Genomic DNA, 20,859 nt, shown 5'->3' on the forward strand with positions numbered 1-20,859 from the left:
TAGGTGTCATAATGATAATATAATTCAAACTTTATTAACATTTATTATAACAGTTAAGTTTAATGCCAAATTACTGTTATTGTTATTATTTCCAACAATCATAAAACTCTCAAAAGCGAGGAGGTTGTGCTAAGTGCATCTTGGGAAATGTGGTTTTATTGAAGCTTACGTTCTGATTGGCCAGTATGTGACCTTTCGCTTGTCACGTGGTTTAAAAACTTCAGGAGGATGGCGCGGAAAGTTGTCACACCACACAGTGTTGCCTTCAGTTCATGAAAGTGTTGTTTACATTTTCCTCGGGCGACACTGACACATTATCTGGTAAGTTACCGTTAGTTAGACGCATCCGGTTACTGTTCCTCTTGTCCTTTAGACATTCAGTGCGCAGCCGCTGTCTGTTGATGCCGACTGTCCACAGGGAGACTAACTTAACGTTACTCCACACTGCACTGTCAGCTAACGTTGCGTTACCGTGCCCGATAGAGCCTAACTAAAGTAGCGTTTTAAGACCCCGCTGAGTAACGTTAGTTAGCTTTTAGCTAGCTGCTGTCACACTGTGCGTTGTATCTCCCTTTAGTCATCATGAGCGTGTTGGAGGTGAAGTTCATTGGTGATGGAGATGCTCTGGAGCACATCGTGGACAAACAGGAGGGTATGTGGACAACACACACACTTAACTTCTCCTGCTTGGATGTTTGGGGTTACGAGCAGGTTCGCTGGCTACTCCGTCTCACTAACTGTCTCTCTTGTCTGTCTAACTGCCCGTCTGTCTGTCTGTGTATAACGTACAGGCGTGCAGAGCAGCAGTGGGTCTGTTCAGAAGATGGTGACGTTTAAGAGCCCTGCTGGGCGACGAGCCAAAGAGGATGCAGAATGTGATGGGGATGAAAATGGAGTCCTTAATGAGCAGAACTATGTCCACGCTCTAGGAACAGACAATGCAGAAGGTGAGTTAAACAACTGCATGTTCTTGAACACCTGTTGTGGGTAGTAAACCATGTCCAATTATTTTGCTCCAGCTGTCTTAATAGGGGTATATTTTTTAGAACTGTTATTCAGCCTGCTGCTAAATGATGCAAAGCAATATCCAGCTGCCATTTAATATGCACTCGGTTATCCATTTCATTAGGTACACATAGCTATGCAGTGTAATCAACAGCCCTGCAATACATCCTGTTGTTTGTGTTGAAACCATAGAGTTGCAACAGTGTTAGAGTTTGTTGTTGATGTGCTTCCTGTGAGGGTATATTGTTCACCCTGTTTACATCAACAAGAGTGGGCTGAATCTATCTACAGTATAGTAAAATATAATATTTTCACGACTGATCAATGCAATCAACACACCAGCCCCTATTCCTCCTGTTACAGCCTGAATTAGCACAAGGCCGTTGTGTTAACTGCTACTAATTATACACTAATGGCTCCTTCACGTGGTTACATCTCACTTACATACTTTCCCTTTGATTTGCAGAAGATGAGGAGGGTATGTACAGAGTGGCGGGGTCCTCCATTTTCACCTTTCAGAAAGCCAAACGTGGACACAGCATGGCCCAGACTGGTGAGAGCCTTCGTCCTCTTATGTTATGATTAGTAACTTGGTTTACAGGATAGTACACACTGTATTTTTCTATTTTTTACAAATAGCAAGTGAATTGGCTCGGACTCCTGGGAAAAGCGTGAGCTTCAGCACGACCCCCAACATTGAACCCTCGACTCCCACCCGAACAGGCCGCAGTGAGTTCAGCACACTTCCCTTATTGTTTTCGTGTCCATCCTTTCCTGTGACCATTTGCATAGAACCAAGTGTATTCTGTCTCTCTCCGACTAGACCACAGAGGTGGAAGCAGGACGCCACAGAGGGTGAGACTAGAAGGGATTGGTTTTGCTCTCTTATATACACGACACGTCGGATCCAGCAACCTGTTTTTGATGATGTTGCCATATAAGCAGGCTGCTTTGCTGCAGTGTCAGAGATGTTGTTTTCTCAGTTTTACCTCTGCTTTTTGCATGACAGAGCAAGAAGGTTCAGTTTGTCTCCACGACACCCCACAGGCTCAGGAAGAGAATAACAAGTGAGTGTGACGATGGAGGTGGAATCTAGTTAATATGTAGAAAGTTAGACTTTTACTAAGCTGTTCGATGCTCTCAGCTCCCAGCATGCGGTCAGACAGCGATAGTGAGCTGTCGCCCTCTGACTCTGAGGAGGAGGAGGAGGATGATGAAGAAGATGTGATGGAGGAAGAGACGAAAGTAAAGAAAGAAGACAAGGAGAACTTGAAGACTCTAAGAACGCCCAGTAAAGGTTCCTCTGCAGCGCTCTACAAGACTCCTGCCAAGAAGAGCAAGACCACATCTGAAGCCCTCAATCAGCCCAGTATGGTTGAGGAGTATTTTGAAGCCCATGGCAATTCGAAGGTCTTGACATCAGACCGCACCCTGGAGCGTTTACACACCCCTAAGCTTGACAGGGTGAGTATATGACCGCCAGTAGTCTAAATGTATTCAACGAGCCGCGTTCCCGTGTCATTGAAGCGCTTCCTTATTTTCTGTTTGCAGGAGACTTTGGTCCAGCTTTTAGAAGGAAAACCGTCCTGCTGCTCCAAAGAGATCCGGCAGCTCAACAGCAAACACCGAAAGCACTTTAGCAAATGGATGTTACAGTTACAGTGAGTGTGGTTGGCACTTTCTTTATTGCGTGTCTTTTTCTTTTTGCGTGTGTTGTTTGAAATACAGAACGTGTCTCTGGCGACTGTGCCACAGAAGGTGACTGTGGCTAAGTGGATAGCAGGGCCGTCTTTCAATCAGAGGGTCAGCGGTTCAATTCCCGGTTCAATCTGCTAGTTGCGTGTCGATGTGTCCTTGAGCAATGTCGATGTGTCCACTTAACCCCAAAATTGCTCCCGTAGAAATGTGATAGACTCTGAATTGTAAGTCGCTTTGGATAAAAGCGTCTGCTAAATGACTGTAATGTAATGTCTCTGTGTTTGCGTGTGTAGGTTGGGATTCAGTGTGCTGGTCTACGGTTTGGGCAGCAAGAAATCTCTGCTGGAGGACTTCCGTGTGTCTCACCTGGCTCAGGAAATCCACCTCGTGGTCAACGGATTCTTCCCCTCCATTACTCTTAAATCAGTCAGTATACACAGAAGAATATCTTCCATATTAAAATGCTTTATTGGTACAGTCTATGTCAAGAATTCAACTGAAATGACCAAACCGATTTTGCATCCAGCCTTGTGGTATTGATAGTTATATTCTCTTTTTTCGTCTATGCTTTCATTGCAGATTTTAAATGCTCTGACATGTGAGGTTCTAGAGCATCAGGGAAGTTTCCGGACGCCCTCGGACCAGATCCGGTACATCGCTCAGACCCTTAAAGAGAGTGAGTGCGTCTTGTCAATTGTCTCCGTCTTAAGCTTGTTTGAATTCTGCGTTTTGACAATTGAAGCATGTCCTCGCAGGCCCAGATCTCCATGTGTACCTGCTGATCCATAATATAGATGGATCAATGCTGCGAGGAGACAAGACCCAGAGTGCACTGGGGCAGCTGGCATCTCTGCCCAACCTGCACATGGTGGCGTCTTTAGACCACATAAACGCTCCAATGGGTGGGTGTTTTTTGTGTGTGACTGTACTGCCATGTTGATCATATTGAAACGTATTCTTGTAGCTGACTCTTTCCCGTGTGTTTCCAGTGTGGGACCAGTTTAAGCAGAGCCAGTTTAACTGGTTGTGGTGGGAGTGTGTGACCTATCAGCACTACTCAGAGGAAACGTCGTACGAGAACTCGCTCTTGGTGCAGCAGACCGGCGCTCTCGCTCTCTCCTCCCTCACACACGTGCTGCGCAGCTTGACACCCAATGCAAGGTACCACATACACCTTGATATGATTAACTGTCAGAGCTGTTGAGTAATTCATGAATTACTTCAGGTCTACTTGGCTCTGTGTCCTTTCTTTTTGCAGAGGAATTTTCCAACTGTTGGTGAAATTCCAGCTGGAAAACAAAGATAACCCTTCATACACAGGTACACACACAACTTCTAAATGCTCCACAGGTCTTTCCCTAAAATTTGGGAATATTTGTTGCTTGGTGATTGTCATATTTTCCAGTCACTGTGTGCAGGATTGTCATTCCAAGATTTCTACCAGCGTTGTCGAGAGGCGTTCTTGGTGAACTCTGACCTCACACTGAGGACTCAGCTGACTGAGTTCAGAGACCACAAACTGATACGGACACGCAAGGTGGGGTCCTGTTTCACTCCAGAATTACCGGCCCTCATTCAGTGTCATAACTATCTGCAGACTGCAGTGTCGGTCACTTAACATTTATTCCCATGATGCTCCAGGGTGCTGACGGAGTGGAGTACTTAGTCGTTGCCGTGGACGCGGGCACGTTGATGGATTTCCTGGAGAACGAAGAGGCCGACTGAGAAGAAAAGGCTGACTTGTATCGCGTGTAGTTCATCCACTGACTTAACCAGTTAGGGTTAATGGTTGAATCGGTCACTGATAGAAATGCCGGGTTACATCTGATCTACATAAGACGTGAGCCCGGCTCACAGGCTCTGCATACTTTTGAATGGTTTGAATCTAATTATTGGTGAAATGTTTTCACTTGTCAGAAATTCCCCATCATAGCTCTGTGACATTCACATCTTGTGTTTTGATGTATACATGTTTTAATCTAACACCTGTGTAATTAAAATCAACACTGAAGAGTAAATAAGTTATTGCAATTTCATCTCTTTACTTACAGAAATAGATTTACATAAAGCAAAATGTACATTCTTTAGTTTGTACAAGGCAGGTAGGCATGCTGCTATGAAAGAAAAAAAAGAAAGCCAGAGAAGTTCTTGAGTACTCCTACACATGTGAAAACTGTAACAAAAGGGAGAGCAGTCAGTGAAGCTACATCACATGCCATGCATATTGCAATTGGAAGGTAACGGGTAAAAAAACAAAGGGTGTTTTGGAAACGGGATGGAGAGATGTTGGGCCCTGAGTGCGTGCCATGATAATGCTTCAGTGTTGGATGTCAGCAGTTTTCTGTGTCTGCAGTGAATCTGTTAGTATTTCTGAGTCCAGCGTGTAAGTCTGGAGTCTGTTTTGGGTAGCTGTGTGTACGATGTGAAGCTCCTCTTCATCCAAGTCCTTCAGCAGCAGCAGAACTGCATCGACAATGTGCGTCTGAAAAATACAATTGAGATTAACAACGAAATATTCCACATTTTAAAGTTTATTCCAACTTTCTGAGTTCTAAGGAAGCAACGCTCAGATATAAGAGGGTACCTTTTTCATTGATTGTTTGTTTTCTCTGGTTGATGGAGAAGAAAGAGAGGGGAACTTGTCTCTGGAGAGGAGTTTCATCCCCAACTCCTCTCTGATTTTGCTAAAATCAAGATGGAAACATTTTGTTCTTAATATGTCTCCATTACATTGAGAGATTAATTTCAGCCGATGCATGTTCTACCCTCTTTAATCCACAAGGCTTACTTGGTCTCCTCCATGTTGTAGTTAAGAGGGTCATTCTCCGTCTCTGCATCTGGCAGTCCGTTGGTGGAGAGCTGGTTTTGGACACTGTCTGGGGGGGTGCTGAGCTCTTCTCCCTCCATGAGAGCAAGTGCAAGCTCATCCTCAGTCACTACTGCAAACACATAAAACACCAAACTCTTTATTACAATCATTTCCAATCCCATCACAGATATAATCTCTCAGGTCATACCAAAGCTATGCAGAGTCAAAACAATCATTTGAATGTCTTTCTTCCAATTGTGGGCGCAAATAATTTCTCATACAGTCACACACACTCCGCACACTCGCCTTGGTTGTCGAGCTTCTGGAGGCGAGGCAGGCAGCGCAGTACAGTGAGGCGATACTGGCTGGAGTCGGTTCCACAACAGGGGTTCTCAGCCAGCCAGAGCACCCTGAGACGAGTCAACGGACGCAGATGCGAGAGCTCAGAGAGTGAGGGGATCTGGTTCCTCCTCAGGTAGAGCTCACATAGAGACAGACAACCAGCCAGAGGAGAGAGAGACGAGATGCTGTTGACACTACAGAGGAAAAGGGAGAACACCACAGCCAGGATTCATTGATCATCTCAAATGATCAGGTGCAAATGTAAGTGTCACATGTGAATGTTGACAAAGAGAGACACAGCTAATTTAAATAGACCAACCTAAGTGTCAGCACCTCAATGTTGGCCATTTGGGAGAAGATAGAAATCTGGAAAGACAAGAGTGTAAGGGAACACTTATATTATTATTATTAAAAATAATACACAGTAACAAAGTCAATTTGAGCATGATGTGTCAAACCAAATAGTGCTGTCCATTAACTGACTACTCACATCAGTCAGGTTGCATCCCCTGCAAAAAAGAAGAAATACAACGTCATCACAAATGCGATGTATGTAAAACAAGCGGTGCCTGTCAACCTCAGCCATCAACATGTAACGTAAAAACAAACGTGACTGGTAAATGTTAAGCTAAAATGTCAACACTTACCAGCAGTTCAATTTCTTCACGCTTTCCAGGTCGGAGGCCTTAGCTTTCGCGAGAACCTGTTTCCGTGTTAGCTTCATAGCATAACAACTAACATAGCTGTCAAGAATGAATCATTTAATGCACTATATGTTCACAAACACCAAAGCCCCCATTGTGACATGCTAAGCGGACAAACATTTCAACTCTGCAACAAGGATGTCGTTTCCACCACATGAATACGCATGCGCGTGTCCACTGACGCGTCCTTAGTTACAGCCGTTTCCTTTTTCATTATTGCGTACATTTTTTTGAAAATATTTAACAGTAATACTTCTACTTTGCAAGATTCCGTACTATTTTATACGATTTACAAGAGTAGTTTTATTTTCATGTAGTACTATCAAAGCAGTCAAAACTCAAAGTCCCACAATGCAGCGTAATCGACAGAGTAAATCGCGCATGCGCGCTGAGCAATCCCTCTTTGGACCTACGTCTCCACTGAAACCATGGTGAGCCGAAAATGTCCCCTTTGAAATCCGTCTCAATCTAACAATTCCTGTGGTCTAAATAATATAATCACACATTGTGAGGCTCTGTGATGTCCTTGTTGATCAGAGACGACCATTATTTGTGTCTGTTTGGGGACTGTTTTAACGGATAAAACGATGTTTTCATGTCCCAGTGAGGCAGAAATGGCTGACACCATTGCTACAAGTTGCTCACTGAGTCCGGGTACTAGGCGGCTAGTCATAGTAGCTTGCTGTCGGCCGCTAAATTCTATATTCCGTGCAAGTGTAGAAGGCCTGCGGTTTTACAGTAAAATAAAATGACTTGCGTCATGTCGCACTATAGTTTGTCGTCTCCAAACCTGGACCAGTGTTGAATTGGTGTACACTGTAAAGTTAGCTAACGTTCAGTGGCTCGCTTGATCAGAGGAAGCTAATGGATGCTAACATTAGCTGGTTAAAGCCGGTTACACCACTGGTGACACAATCTTATTCAACCTGGTTCCATTGATTTTATAGTTAAGTTGAGTTAAACGTGTGTTGAATACTTGCAGTGACATGTGTTCCCCCGATACATTCGGTTTGCAACATATCCTCAAAACATGACCGGCTCTGTGTATATGGGGTTAGAATATGCTCCGTTTATCACTAGTAACTGAACTATACTTTAATTTAATTTAGTGCCAAATGTGTAGGTTGTTATAAACACGTTTATCAGAAGCGTTGACTGCTTGTTCGCCTCCAATAAAGTCAGATTTTTTAAATCTTATTTTGTGTGTTATGTTCACAGGCCAAGCGTACCAAGAAGGTGGGGATCGTTGGTAAATATGGCACGCGTTATGGCGCGTCGCTGAGGAAGATGGTGAAGAAGATTGAAATCTCCCAGCACGCTAAATACACCTGCTCTTTCTGTGGCAAGGTAAGTGCGACCCTGACTCGTTCACGACCTTATTCAGAAAGCAGTGTGCCTATTGATGTGACGGTACAATGCTTAAAACAAATGGCACAGATTTTTATACCCATATGTTTGGATGTTTTATCAGGAATAAATTACAAGATGTTGTTTTGTAACTTATTATTGTATTCAATTTGCATTGACAGACCAAGATGAAGAGGAGGGCCGTTGGTATCTGGCACTGTGGGTCCTGCAGGAAGACGGTGGCTGGAGGCGCCTGGACTTACAAGTAGGCTTCTTTTTGCTTTGCTGCAATTCTACCATCCAGCTAAACAGTTGTTGTTCACCTAGAAGGCTGGATGTCACTTAATGTGTCTATATTATGCAAGGCTCCAATAGTTATTTGTGGTCTAAATATTATATCTGTCAGTGATTAGCCAGTTTGTGCAATAAATAGGCTACCTGTTCAGAGCAAGATGTTATGGAAACGGTATATAATACATCTGTTTGCAGAGGTGTTGGTCAGTATTGATTGATGCCCATTAACGATGCTGTGATTTGGCATTGGAAGGGGCACTGCCCAATCACCGTTCATCATACCAAAATATCAATCTCACAGCTAGACTGTAGCTTGTAAACTCTTTGAGATTTAGCATACATATAAAACCATTTACTCACCCGCTCAGATTGTCTCATTCAGTGAACGTTACCAACATAGTAACATCCCTGTTTTGTGAAGTATGAATCATGATCCAGCAGCTACATACTATATTTCTCCCCTCACATTTTGTTTGAACATTTTTTTTTCCCAGAACAGCTGACTCATTCTTCAATTATACATTGGATCTTAGTTGATGACAGTCTAGGAGATGTCACATTAGTCCAATTAGATGTATGGAGGATTCATTTTGACATGTCAACAAAGAGATTCATGAATAAGCCAATGGAAATCTTAATTGAAGTAAAAAGCATGGCCTTGCCAGACACGAGCATTAAAAAAAGTATTGGATGGCTGTGTCAACCTACCACAAAATGTCTAAAATCAACATTACATTGAACGCCATCAGTGAACCACAAAGCAACTCTTAAGTGCTCTCAAATGAAGTATGGCAGCTTCTTGCTGATGTGTTTTAGAGGTTATCTGGACAGCTTTTTTCATTAATATTGAATACTGTTCATTGAATCCTTGAATTTAAGGCAGCATGAAGAGGGCATAAGTAGAATAATTTTTGGCATGCCCTTGACTAAAATGTCAATAGATTAAAGAGTTTAATATTTGAAAAAACTACCACAATTCAAAATTAAACTTTTACCACAAGTACACATCGCTTTATTTTATTGTTATGCAAATGGTAATTGCCAAACAGCACCTGCATGAATAATAGTGAATTTATTCGCTTAATATGAGCAACACCAAGGGAAAAAAAAGGGATGGGTATCTGTGGCTGGACTTTTGGGAATATCAATATGAATTCACAAAGTAATATTTTTGTTTGTCTTTTTCAGCACAACCTCCGCTGTCACAGTCAAGTCTGCGATCAGGAGGCTGAAGGAGTTGAAGGACCAGTAAACCAGTGACTCACTGGTGAATTTGGGACTTTTTCTATAATTTAACCGACCTGGACTTGGCCTCAACATCGACAAATAAATCTGTCTGGAGTGGAATTCTTTGTCTTTGTTTGTCTTTTATAATGGAACAGGGAAATCAAAACGTGTGCGCCAAGTACAAGAAGATGCTTTACCGAACCTGCATGAGTGAGAAAGTTCAAGGTAGGGTGCCAATGAAGTTGCACCATCAAAAAGCGATACAACCAGTGTTCATAAAAAATTACTGTTGGCCTCTGTAGCTGGTGGATTCTAAAGTTTACCAGCAATTTAATATATTACAGCTGGTTTTTTTTTTGAGTGAGTGAAGCAAATCTAGCAGCAACTTGCACCTTCTATCAGCATTTGTCTGGTGGCTGCTGCCATGAACTCTGGGTACAGATTTCCTTGTAAATTTGCTTTCGCTGATGCCACTTGGCAGTAGCCACTTGGCAGTAAACACCTGCAGTTTTTCTGATGAAATCCACAGATTTATGGCTGTTGTCACTCTGATACAGGAGTTAGAAATCTGCTGGATTATAACCTGTGGACAACTGAATTCAAGCCTTTGCTTTTCAATCCAGCGCTTTGCCACAGAGCCCTCTGCCTGTTTGAATACACAGCAAATTAAAGACTACTGCCGACTCTGGATCAGAGGGTCAATATATCTTAATGGATCAACAAGGAAACAAAAAGTTAGTTAAGTGGAACTATTAAAGGTCATATGAAAAATACTTGAGCAGAACTTAAATGTTTAATACAGACTTCTTTTACCTGCAGATATTTAGACACTTCAGCAATATCTTCCCTCTGGTGTAGTAGAGTAACGCTTCAATGTCTGTGAGGTGCAATTGTGATTTCAGTCAGTAGTCAACAACAAACCTAAAATCCACCAATACAATATATACATGATTACACAACAAATAGGACAGGTTAGTGCCAAAGTCGCTCTTAAGTTGAGCAGAAGTTGAAACCTTTTCACTGAATGTATGGTGCTTGTGGATGTCCTGCAGTGGTCGATCAGAATGTCTGGTGAAAAAGGTTTATTACTGGTACTATACAGGATCAGCATCAATTGTGCTGTAAATATAACAGTGGATTGTATATACTGTCACTTTGATTGCAAGTAAGATAAACCGTTTTTTGTGGTCATTTCTAAATCTTTATTGATCTTCAGCACAGGTGTGAATAGACATAACTACAAATTAGCACACACAACCAATACAAAATTAATTGAAATAGACTAAAAAACAACTTGGAAACTATTTGAATTAGAATATATAGAATTTAAAATGATTGTCGAAATAAATGACGGATTGCCATCTGACCAATTTAGGATGAACTACGATGAAAACAGTTAATGCTCTATTCCTGAAGATGGCAGCATTGAAACACCAGAGATATCTACTTCCGTGAAACGTAGCAGGCGGCGTGGTGTCCCCCTTTTCCCTCGGTGCTTTTCCTCAGTAGAGCTAAGAAACAAGTATGGCGGTGTCCAGTGTTTTCAGACCGGGGCTGTTTAACCAGAAAGTTGCAATAGTAACGGGTGGCGGGACCGGTATCGGTAAAGCCATCTCTGCAGAGCTGCTGGAGCTGGGTGAGTGACGCGGTGTTCAGGCTCACGAGACATATTTGAAGAGAACAGCAGCTGAATGACAACACGAGCCAGCTAGGTGAACTTCGACACAGATAGAGGAAGACATGGCTGACTGTCAGACCAGCCAAGGCTTTGAAACTGTGTGAACACTGTGGAGGCACGATATTTGGTAACAACTGTCTGTGTATGGTAAAGGTATGATTTAAAAAAAAAAAAAGTTTACAGTAAGTGTCAATATAGCAGAAATATCCTGGGACACAGAACTGGTCAAGTTTGTCATGGCTGAATAAATACCGAATAATACCGTTCATGTGTTGGCATGACATGGCAATAAATAAAGTGTCAATGGTGAGAAAGGTTTCCTCACAATGACATTCAGTGGCACTCCATATATTTTAAAAATAATCACACAAGACCAAGTATTCTCTGACTTGTGGTGACCTCATTCCAAATAATCACATCACATAACCAAATGGCTAACTGTTTTGTCTCCAGGTTGCAACGTGGTGATCTCCAGTAGAAAGGTGGAGAGGTTGGAGGCGGCTGCTCAGGAGATGAGACAAAACATCCCTGCCTCCAGCCCGGCGAGTGTCACTCCTCTACCATGTAACATCCGAAACGAGGACGAGGTGGGCCTGCTCCATAGACTGTGTATAAGAGGTCTGCGCACACCTTCGGCCTCTGGAACTGCTCCATGTTGATGTTTTGATCCCCCCCCTGTCGCAGGTGAAGGAGCTTGTGTCATCGGTGCTGAAGCGGTATGGCAGGATAGACTTTCTGGTGAACAATGGAGGAGGTCAGTTCAGCAGCCCAGCGGAACACATGTCCTCCAAAGGCTGGAAAGCCGTGATAGACACCAACCTGACCGGAACCTTCCACTGCTGCCAGGAGGGTAAGAAGCAGACGGCTAACGCTGGCTCAGAGTGTGTGTCTGTGTTTTCGTTAAAGCTCTCCGTGTGACTGTGCTGCTGCTCTGTTCACACAGTCTACGCCGCGTGGATGAAACGGCACGGAGGTGTGATTGTCAACATCATCGCTGACATGTGGAAGGGCTTCCCAGGCATGGCGTAAGCAGCGCCGCCCACCAAGTTCACACACACCAATATACAACTGGCACACTCAATGTCTCTTCTCCCCGACAGCCACACAGGGGCAGCGAGGGCAGCGGTGGACAACTTAACGAAGAGTCTGGCCATCGAGTGGGCGCCCGCAGGGGTCAGAGTGAACGCTGTTGCACCCGTGAGTACAGGTCACGAGTTAACGCAGTGCAAGTGTGAGAAGGTCTTTTTAATTATGCAGTCATGTCAAATCTGTGCATTTATCTGGTTGCAGGGTACAATCATTTCCAAGACTGCGATGGAGAACTACAAGGAGCTTGGACCAATTATTTTCAAGATGTCTGTTCCATTTAGCCCTGCGAAGAGGCTGGGAGTACCAGAGGAGGTGTGTAACTATGAAGTGACACCCACAATACACCGAGGAAAGGCGATCATGAAACTCAGAGCAGATGTACGACACTAAATACACCATAGTAGCATCTTCAATTATCAATGTCACAGCATCTGTTTATTTCAGAAAAATCACCTGTTTAATTGTCTAATTGATAATCGCCACAACAGGAAGTCAAACTGAACTGTTACTCTCTGTATTTCAGAAAACATTCTGTGAGACATATGACAGGACAATTACATATTAGTGTTACCTTTAGACAACAAAGTCACGTATCGAAACATGAGTGATAAAGAAACGGTCGTGTTCTTGGAAGTCAGACCACGTAACGCAGTGAGATGGTGGGCCCTTTAAATAGAAAATACTAATGGTTCACATATGGTCATTGAGAGCAATAGATGCAGAGTGTGTGCTCTGTGTCTGGCTTTGTTGCAGTGTCAACGACTGCAGTGATTTCTTCTAAATTTGTGCTTCGCTGTTCAGATCTCATCAGCAGTGTGTTTCCTGCTCTCTCCTGCTGCCTCCTACGTCTCCGGAGCCACCCTGAGGGTTGATGCAGGACAGAGTCTGTACCACTCCATGTGGGAGATCCCCAGTACGTTCATCTCGCTAAAGCATCCACACTTCTGTCTTTACGGTATATACTATATATACTATACAGCATACAACGTAGGATACTAAAGAATAAGTGTTTTGTGTGTTCTTCTCCAGACCACAGCGCATGGCCGGCGGCTCCAGAGGGGGAGAACCTCGACACTCTGAAGGACCTGCTCAACCCAGAAAGCAAACTCTAATTCACTTTTATGACATATTCTGAGCCCAGAGCATAGACACACGCGCACACACACACACACACTTGTGTCACACTTGGCCAGCAAGCATCATGGACATTGAGCTCTGGAGGCACCACAAGCACTGTCAAAGAAACAAGACACCACAGCGGCCTGTTTATAAGACTGTGTGATTTATTATTGCAGGTCATGTACATAATTGTATGTAATTATTAGCAACACGAGTGTCTGATTTCTTGAATAATGAGTTGTGTCTGTTAAACAACTGTTGAAATGTATGTAGAATATGTTTTCCAATGCATTTGTAAGTTATGTAAATTAACATGTGTCTTTTAACAGAACAAATGACCATAAAAAGAGCAACAATAAAGGAAAAAGGCAATCTTGTTGTTGTAATTTGCACTGATTTAGTGTCTCTGAGGCTGTTTCAAAGTTGGGAGCAACAATGTCGAAAGCAACATCACCTTTAATTTTTAACCTGCACCTTGGACTAGGCTGCTACGGTGACAAAATTGGAAAGCAACTCTTTTTGTTTTTTTACAGGTACCTCATACCCTTTGATGTACAGTTATATTCAGTAGTTGTTACTTTAATATCTTTATGTAACATGCTTCCATTTATTTATCATATTTAAGGGAAAATAGTAACATTAGTAAAGCTTTAGTTATTGAAATTAAAAATCTTTGAAGAATAAAAGACAACCTAAGTATTGTTGTCAAGTATTCATATTAGGTTGGCCTTTAGTGACCCCTGAACAGTAATGAATATGTAGAGTAAACATTCATTAGAATTGTATGCTATGCAGAGTTATGTTGTATTTTATGTTGTAATGCTGAAACAACTACTGCCTTCACAGTTCACAAATGCCCAAACGGATATTACAACAATAAATAAACGCATAGTTGTACTCCATGCATAAAAGTGCTGCACTGCTCATATAATGGTTTGCACCATAGACTGTAAGTTTGCACAAAACGCCTTCTCATTTAAATAGACGCTCTGGTGTTTTGTCCCAAATGCTGTGCCGTAGTGTTACCGTAAGACAACGTTAACTGTCGCAAACATTTAGTCCAACAACAGAGGTCACAACAAACCACTCAGGTACAGTGTTTTTCTTTTAGATACAATTTTATATTGGTGTCGAATCTTTTGTTGCTCTTTCCCGGTGGGTGGCAAAACTATCGTAACACATAATGAAGGTGTAGATAATGCGTCTTCGAACAAATGCTGCAGTTGTATCTGTCCAGCGAGCTAGCTTAGCTAGCTATCGTAATGCTAGCTGAGGAAACGCTGTCTACCGTCGCTCCACAGCGGGTTGACTGCGCTTTGACTTTATCAATATTTAGATTCATTTTGTACGAAGGGATCCTTTATTTCAGGTAACGTTATGTAACTTAGGTTCGCTTAGTAATCAATGACAGTGAATGGATTAAGATAGCCAGCCATTCATAACGTAACCGTAAGGCATATTTAATGACGTGTAACACCCGTGAGCAGGTTTAATGTCAGCAGGGCAGCGACGAGTTGCTTCTTTAGGTATTTATTATAAAAGTACACAAATCTGGCACAATGTGGCTAATTGTGGCAGGGCTTGATTAACCGGTGGTTTGTATCCATGGTTTCAACAAACACAAAGGTAAATATATATATCTCTGAGTGATCGGCTTAAAACTTGATTATAATCGTCATGTACCATCCTGAGCAGTTTGCTGCCCAGAGATGATGTCACGTTAGTGGTTCAAATAAGGTGTTGTGTTGTGTTGTGTTGTAGAATACTTTGATTTATTTTAGTCTAGGAACTAAGATTTAGGGCGAACTTGTGCATAGTTATGCGTCCTGAGAAACCAAAAATACCAGGAACATGTGTTTAGAAATTTTAAAGTGGACTGAGATGTTACAATATACAGCAGCCATGTACATCAACTTCCAGAAGGACAGGAACCAAATACCTCCACCTCACTGTATAACCAGAGACATAGGTTTTCATGTCTCTGCTTATACAATAAACATCACAATGTATTTGAGCATATTTATCCTTGCATGTTTATGTCTGAGCTTGTTTGCACAGATGATAACATTTACATAGCAGTAATAAGCTGCAGCTTTGGCCAAAATGAACACTTGGCACTTTGATCACCAAAACAAGATTCTGATGACATGTCCACAACCCTTTACACCAAAAGAAATCTGAAGCAATTTCCAAGTTACATGTTCATTTCTACACACAAAGAAAATAGAAACCAAAGAGTAAGCTGTTATCACTTGTACATCGGAGGCAAATATGTTTCCTCCTGGATTGAAGAGACTTTGTGCAATATGGACATAATATGTATAATAATATTTTCACTTTATTTTAACCCTGAGGAAAATTTAGTCTCATTTATTTTTTTGACACACAGCTGTAGATTTCTCAAATTTAAAACAAAAATTACAATAAGAGGAAGGTTGTTGTGTATAATTGTATATCTGAATCTGTTTTCAGCATGGGAGGTGACCACGGCCACAACAAGATGTCCATGCCGGACTGGCGGCAGTGGAAGGTGGAGGGAACACCACTGGAGTTCACAAAGCAGAGACTGGCAGCCAGGGGCCTCAAGGATCCGTGGGCGCGGTCAGTATCTCTACCTACATGAGATATCATTGATGTTTAAGTCATTCTTATTCCTGACCCTGCTCCCTATCTTTCTCTCTTGTCCCTCTGCAGCAACGAGGCTTGGAGATACTCTGGTGGCTTCGCTCGCGCTGTGACTCTGTCTGATGTGCTGCTGAGAGGATTCAAGTGGGGCTTTGCAGCCTTTACTGTGGCTCTGGCTGTCGAGTACGCCCTGTTCCCACCCAAGAAGGGCGGCCACTAATGCTCCTCATTGTCCCTCAAGCCCCAGAGTCTGGAGTCTAATAGTATTTTCTGTTTATTAAATGTTTTTGTGATCACCCCATGGTTTCCCTTATTCTTCGTACACCCTTTCACATCTTTAAACCACAACCGACTTAACTTTGCATTCATATTTTAATGACAACGATTGGTTTTTAATCTCACTTGACATATAGTGTTATTGCTGAGACGAAGGTTCAAATGTAGCACCGGGTCACTCCTGCTTCCTCTTCCTGCTCAGTTTCCTATAGACTAATTTCAAGCATTTTACTGACAGTATTACAAAAACCAGCACTACAGTAGCCAGTAGTGCTATTACATCCAGGCAGAAGTACTGCAGCCAGTGGAGGTCATGGACGGCAGATTTGAGATGTTTTGCGCCTTTGTGCCGCATCACATATTCTGTCCAGTACACTGAAAGGTCGAGTGGGTCAACTGGCCGGTCTTTATGGAGAGCCGACAGCTTCTGCATGTTCTCTTTGTACCTGGATACAAACAGATTGATGGCAAGCGTTTGAGAATACAACATTTGAAGTGAGGTAGTCCGAAAGCAGATTCCGAATCTTTTATACTTGTCCCATCCTCAGCACAAAGATTTAAGGAACTTGTTTTTTAATGAGATAAGACCCCCTCACCTGGTGTCATTGATGACTGCATTCAGTCCCTGAAGAAGGCTTTCTGTGGTGATCGAAGTAATATCCAACACCACTCCGGCTTCTCTGCTCGCCAACCTCTCCGCATTGTCAGGCTGGTCGCCCCCAATTGGCACCATCACCATGGGAACAGCATGACACAGCCCCTCAAAGAGACCGTGCGAGCCGGCGTGAGTGATGAAGGCCCGGGCTCCAGAATGTGCTAACACACAACACGCACAAACATGTCAGATGCTACGGTGTGTATGTCGCCTCATCGAGTCATTTCAGGATGTGTTGCAGTGGATTTACAGACCTAGCAGGTCATTCTGAGGTACCCAGTTCATCAACTTCACATTCTCTGGGACACTGTCAGGAACCTTCCCAGTGTATCTCCATATTACCTTTCAAAAGATGCTATGTGTCATTTGTTGCTTTTTGATTATTGTATTGATGTACAATTCAAAAATTGATTTTTTTTGTATGTTCATATATATTCCTGTACCTTCTGCGGAATCTGTCTGAAGGCTTCTAGGAAGACGGAGGTTGTCTCTTCTGGTAGATCTGACACCATGGTGCCCAGAGTGAACACTACAAACCCATGTTCTCCTGACACCCAGGACTCCAAATCCTGCAAACACACACACACTACATTACATTACAGTCATTTAGCTTTTATCCAAAGCGACTTACAATAAGTGTATTCAACATCGGTTTTCGAGAGAACTACTAGTCACCAGAAGTCATAAGTGCATCTCCCTTCCTCAAACAAGCATCTAAGAGCATAAACTTGCATAAACATTCACTAGGGTCGGGCATTGCTCTCTCTTTCTCTATCTAGTATCTCTGTGTCTCCCTGCATTAATATAAGTCGGATAAAGTGCAGAGGAAATAAAGAAAATTCAAATGTGGAATAAAAAAAAACTTATTTGCAATCAAAAACACACGGGCCTTACCTCAGGGAGAGGATTTCTCACGTTGCAGTTGATTCCACCAACTAGTATCACATTAGGCATGAGCGGGCGTGGGTACTCCAGTGTGAAGTCCATCCTGTTTAAAACACAGTATGCCAATATTTATGTGTATGTGGGACTCAATGTAAGATGTGTTTTATTTTAGTGTGGTTTAGTGGCATTCCTCCCTTGTTTATTAGGGTATGAGTATATGCGTGTGTGAGTACTTCTACATAGCACAATCTAGGTCAGTGTGTATTCTTCTCCCAAATGTCAATATATAACCTTTGTACATGTTACCTCAGCAGCCAGATAGCAGAGTCTGACAGCACTTCAGCTACACCAACCTCCTCACCCAGGAACCGATAGGCTATTTCATCAAAGTACCAGTACAACAGTCGGCATAGCAGCGGCTCCAGTAAAGCCACCTGTAGGTCAGAGGCATCACAACAGCAATAAACAAATGTACAAAGTACGTTTATGTGGTCATGCAGTCCAAGTTTAACTGTGTCATCTTGAGCTAAATTACTTTAAATGTACTGTAAAGTATAGGGAGATGGACCCAAAGTTTGTTTGTTTTCTGTATTGCCATACTGCGATGGGGGGGATTGATAGTGATATGTTACTCGAGGCAAGGCGTTCCACTGCAAACGTTTTGAAAATACCAGAATATTTCTGTAGAATTATGTGACAAATATAGAAATAAATTAGGAATACAAAGTAGTTTGGTCTGCACAGAATCTATCTGTGTTTTGCCTAATAAACCGGAGAAGAGTTCATCTCACAACATGGCCAAACTTCACACACGCACCTGTCCATGCACATCCGACAGTAATTGCTCACCAAAGAGTTGACAGCTCTCTCCTTGAAGTTCATTTTATCTGTGTATCTGGTGAAGAAGCGGGGCACATATGAAGGCGGGGAGGGGCAGCCTGCAGACTTCATATCCAAGGAACATGGAATTCCCCTCAGCAGATTTATAGTGGGGAGACCTGAAAACGATTTTATATGTGACCGGTGAGAAAATGTGCAGACATGTAAGAGCACAAGCAATCCTAGTGTGGCAGAACTCACCTAATTTCCGAGCTAGTAATGAGCCTGTGGGAACCATGGGGTCTGTAAGGACGGCGTCAAAGTTCTGAAGTGGTGCAAAGGAAACACAGGAGAAAGGAGTGAATCTTTAACAGTGTGCACTAATAAAGCACATTTGCTTCTACGCCATACACTTCTCTACAGAACAGTGGAGTCATGCTGATGACACAGCTTTTTTTGCTTTACTTGACCTCTACAGAGGAATATTTATCTGACAGCTATCGTTACGCTGCAGATTAAGATTTTACAGTATGGTAAATTTAGAATGTACTAAACCAGTAGTTTGTAACCTTTTTGGCTGTGACCACTTAAAAAAAGTAGCGTCCAGTTGCGGCTCCTTGTCATGTTTCAGATGTAAATGGTTTGTGTCATTTTCCCCATAAACGTCTTTTGGTTTCATTCAAATAACTGTTTGAGGGCCATGAGGGAATAATGTCCCCAAAATGTACATTTCCTCCTCCATTAATCATCACATGACCCCTCAGATTTATCTTGTGGCCCTTTACAAAGGTCCTGACCCCTAGTTTGTGAACCAGTGAACTATAATACCTAACTGTATGTAAATGAGTTAAGCTCAACCAGCTAGAACAGTACATGCTTATTAAACATGGATGCATCAGTATTACCAGTCATGACATATATTATATAATATATATATATATATATATATTATATAATATGTCAGTAACAGGGGACATTTTTTTTTCTACACTTTTGACTCTTTAAATAATTTTAAATAGTATAAATAGTTTTCTGTTTTTCTGTATTTTTACTTTCACATAGGTAAAGAATGTGAATACTTCTTCTACCACTGTCCCAACTTTAACAGTTACAGATGTTGTACATAATGACACTAACACTTTATATCCAACAAAGCAACAGACCCAAAGGTAGTTAAAGAGAAGTAGACACAGTCTAAACAAATGCCGCATTAAGTCAGGTTATTGTATTTCATTTTTTATAAGATTTTACCTCCTGATGTTGTGTTAAACCTTTGTATTTGCACTCACCTGCTGTGCCAGATGTGAGATCAGACTGTCATTGAACAGTAGGCTCTCTGCCGTGGTGTGGATGAAACCTGTAATTCTCTTTATTTGTGAGTATTTCGTCCTTATCTTCTCTGTGAAAGACTGTGCAGATTTCTGTATCGTGTCCTTGTGTGAGGACAAGACAGAATCAATATAATCCTTGCCATAAGGAACAGGAAAGGTCACAGTGTCGTAGTGTTTCCCTGGACCCATCCGTACGCTGATCTCTGGAATCACCACAGCGACTCTGTGTCCACGGCGACCCATTTCTTGGGCAACTGCCTTTATACCCACCCAGTGACTCCCATCCATGGGAACCACCAGCAGCTTGCCCAGGAACCCTGCGGAAGCAGTGTCACTTGCAGGAATTGTGTTGGCGGCTTCAGCCTCTCTTGCATTCACTTTCTTCTCCGGCCTGGGGTTTTCTGCCACGGACCCCCTCGTCTTATCTACAGCACCGCTCACCTGCATATCCATGTTTAGCAGCAGGAGCACAGCCACTGCTGCTTTCCACATTGTTCTCTTTCCTCGGTGTCTGCAACTCACTGACAGCAACACAAAGGTAAATGTGAGGCAATGTAGGAAAACGGCCGTTCCCCCGTGCTTTGAACGCTTGTGTAAACTGCTCCCGCCCTTCAGGATCCTTTATCTGGGTTGCAGAAATCCCACTGTGAATTAGCAGAGTCGTGTGTGTTCAATGTACAAGAGCGACAATTACAGTCCTCAAGAGCTGGCAGTTGGAGGTAATTGATATGGGGCTTTCAGTGATTTTGTTACTGTGTAATGGAATTTATTGCTACCCGTATACATAGAAGAAAGCATGCAATCACAACCGACACTGCACCTGGGGAAAAGTTCAGTGGAGGAAATGGCAGTGTTTTGATGAAGAGTAGGATTTCAGGCACACACACACAGATGGGCTGGGTATATGGCCATGTCGCTACAGGTCAAGGATGAACACGATTGGACAATAAAGTTGT

The 20,859-nt window shown here is 42.6% G+C and overlaps 6 protein-coding genes across 6 annotated transcripts; 4 read left to right on the forward strand and 2 right to left on the reverse strand.

The window, feature by feature from the left end:
• Window positions 1–230: 230 nt before the first annotated feature.
• On the forward strand, window positions 231–4,886 carry orc2 (origin recognition complex, subunit 2). The gene is made up of 16 exons (XM_031855283.1): window positions 231–321; window positions 578–652; window positions 792–947; window positions 1,472–1,558; window positions 1,645–1,734; window positions 1,829–1,860; window positions 2,015–2,072; window positions 2,150–2,469; window positions 2,557–2,666; window positions 2,997–3,129; window positions 3,283–3,379; window positions 3,459–3,605; window positions 3,693–3,864; window positions 3,962–4,023; window positions 4,122–4,240; window positions 4,345–4,886. The coding sequence occupies exons 1-16, from the start codon at window positions 273–275 to the stop codon at window positions 4,426–4,428; spliced, it is 1,791 nt and encodes a 596-aa protein (XP_031711143.1). The 5' UTR covers window positions 231–272; the 3' UTR covers window positions 4,429–4,886.
• Window positions 4,076–6,699, reverse strand: cfap410 (cilia and flagella associated protein 410). Its single transcript, XM_031855331.1, has 7 exons — window positions 6,502–6,699; window positions 6,345–6,363; window positions 6,174–6,220; window positions 5,819–6,048; window positions 5,492–5,642; window positions 5,288–5,387; window positions 4,076–5,185 (listed from the first exon to the last, which is right to left on the reverse strand). The coding sequence occupies exons 1-7, from the start codon at window positions 6,576–6,578 to the stop codon at window positions 5,021–5,023; spliced, it is 789 nt and encodes a 262-aa protein (XP_031711191.1). The 5' UTR covers window positions 6,579–6,699; the 3' UTR covers window positions 4,076–5,020.
• A 235-nt stretch (window positions 6,700–6,934) lies between these two features.
• rpl37a (ribosomal protein L37a) lies at window positions 6,935–9,546 on the forward strand. The gene is made up of 4 exons (XM_031855336.1): window positions 6,935–6,989; window positions 7,777–7,905; window positions 8,088–8,170; window positions 9,388–9,546. Exons 1-4 carry the CDS (start codon window positions 6,987–6,989, stop codon window positions 9,449–9,451), a joined length of 279 nt encoding a protein of 92 aa, XP_031711196.1. The 5' UTR covers window positions 6,935–6,986; the 3' UTR covers window positions 9,452–9,546.
• Window positions 9,547–9,637: 91 nt separating this feature from the next.
• Window positions 9,638–13,682, forward strand: pecr (peroxisomal trans-2-enoyl-CoA reductase). The gene is made up of 8 exons (XM_031855328.1): window positions 9,638–11,062; window positions 11,558–11,691; window positions 11,789–11,954; window positions 12,048–12,129; window positions 12,205–12,301; window positions 12,395–12,505; window positions 12,995–13,106; window positions 13,223–13,682. The coding sequence occupies exons 1-8, from the start codon at window positions 10,951–10,953 to the stop codon at window positions 13,303–13,305; spliced, it is 897 nt and encodes a 298-aa protein (XP_031711188.1). The 5' UTR covers window positions 9,638–10,950; the 3' UTR covers window positions 13,306–13,682.
• A 645-nt stretch (window positions 13,683–14,327) lies between these two features.
• Window positions 14,328–16,236, forward strand: ndufb3 (NADH:ubiquinone oxidoreductase subunit B3). The gene is made up of 3 exons (XM_031855337.1): window positions 14,328–14,403; window positions 15,785–15,913; window positions 16,007–16,236. Exons 2-3 carry the CDS (start codon window positions 15,786–15,788, stop codon window positions 16,155–16,157), a joined length of 279 nt encoding a protein of 92 aa, XP_031711197.1. The 5' UTR covers window positions 14,328–14,403; window position 15,785; the 3' UTR covers window positions 16,158–16,236.
• On the reverse strand, window positions 15,165–20,580 carry LOC116387857 (UDP-glucuronosyltransferase 1-1-like). The gene is made up of 9 exons (XM_031855286.1): window positions 19,862–20,580; window positions 18,834–18,897; window positions 18,603–18,751; window positions 18,060–18,187; window positions 17,763–17,856; window positions 17,312–17,437; window positions 17,123–17,210; window positions 16,810–17,029; window positions 15,165–16,659 (listed from the first exon to the last, which is right to left on the reverse strand). The coding sequence occupies exons 1-9, from the start codon at window positions 20,393–20,395 to the stop codon at window positions 16,389–16,391; spliced, it is 1,674 nt and encodes a 557-aa protein (XP_031711146.1). The 5' UTR covers window positions 20,396–20,580; the 3' UTR covers window positions 15,165–16,388.
• Window positions 20,581–20,859: the final 279 nt, after the last annotated feature.

Source organism: Anarrhichthys ocellatus, unplaced genomic scaffold, assembly GCF_004355925.1.
Source record: "Anarrhichthys ocellatus isolate YVR2014 unplaced genomic scaffold, GSC_Weel_1.0 scaffold15, whole genome shotgun sequence".
NCBI classification, from domain to species: Eukaryota; Metazoa; Chordata; class Actinopteri; order Perciformes; family Anarhichadidae; genus Anarrhichthys; species Anarrhichthys ocellatus.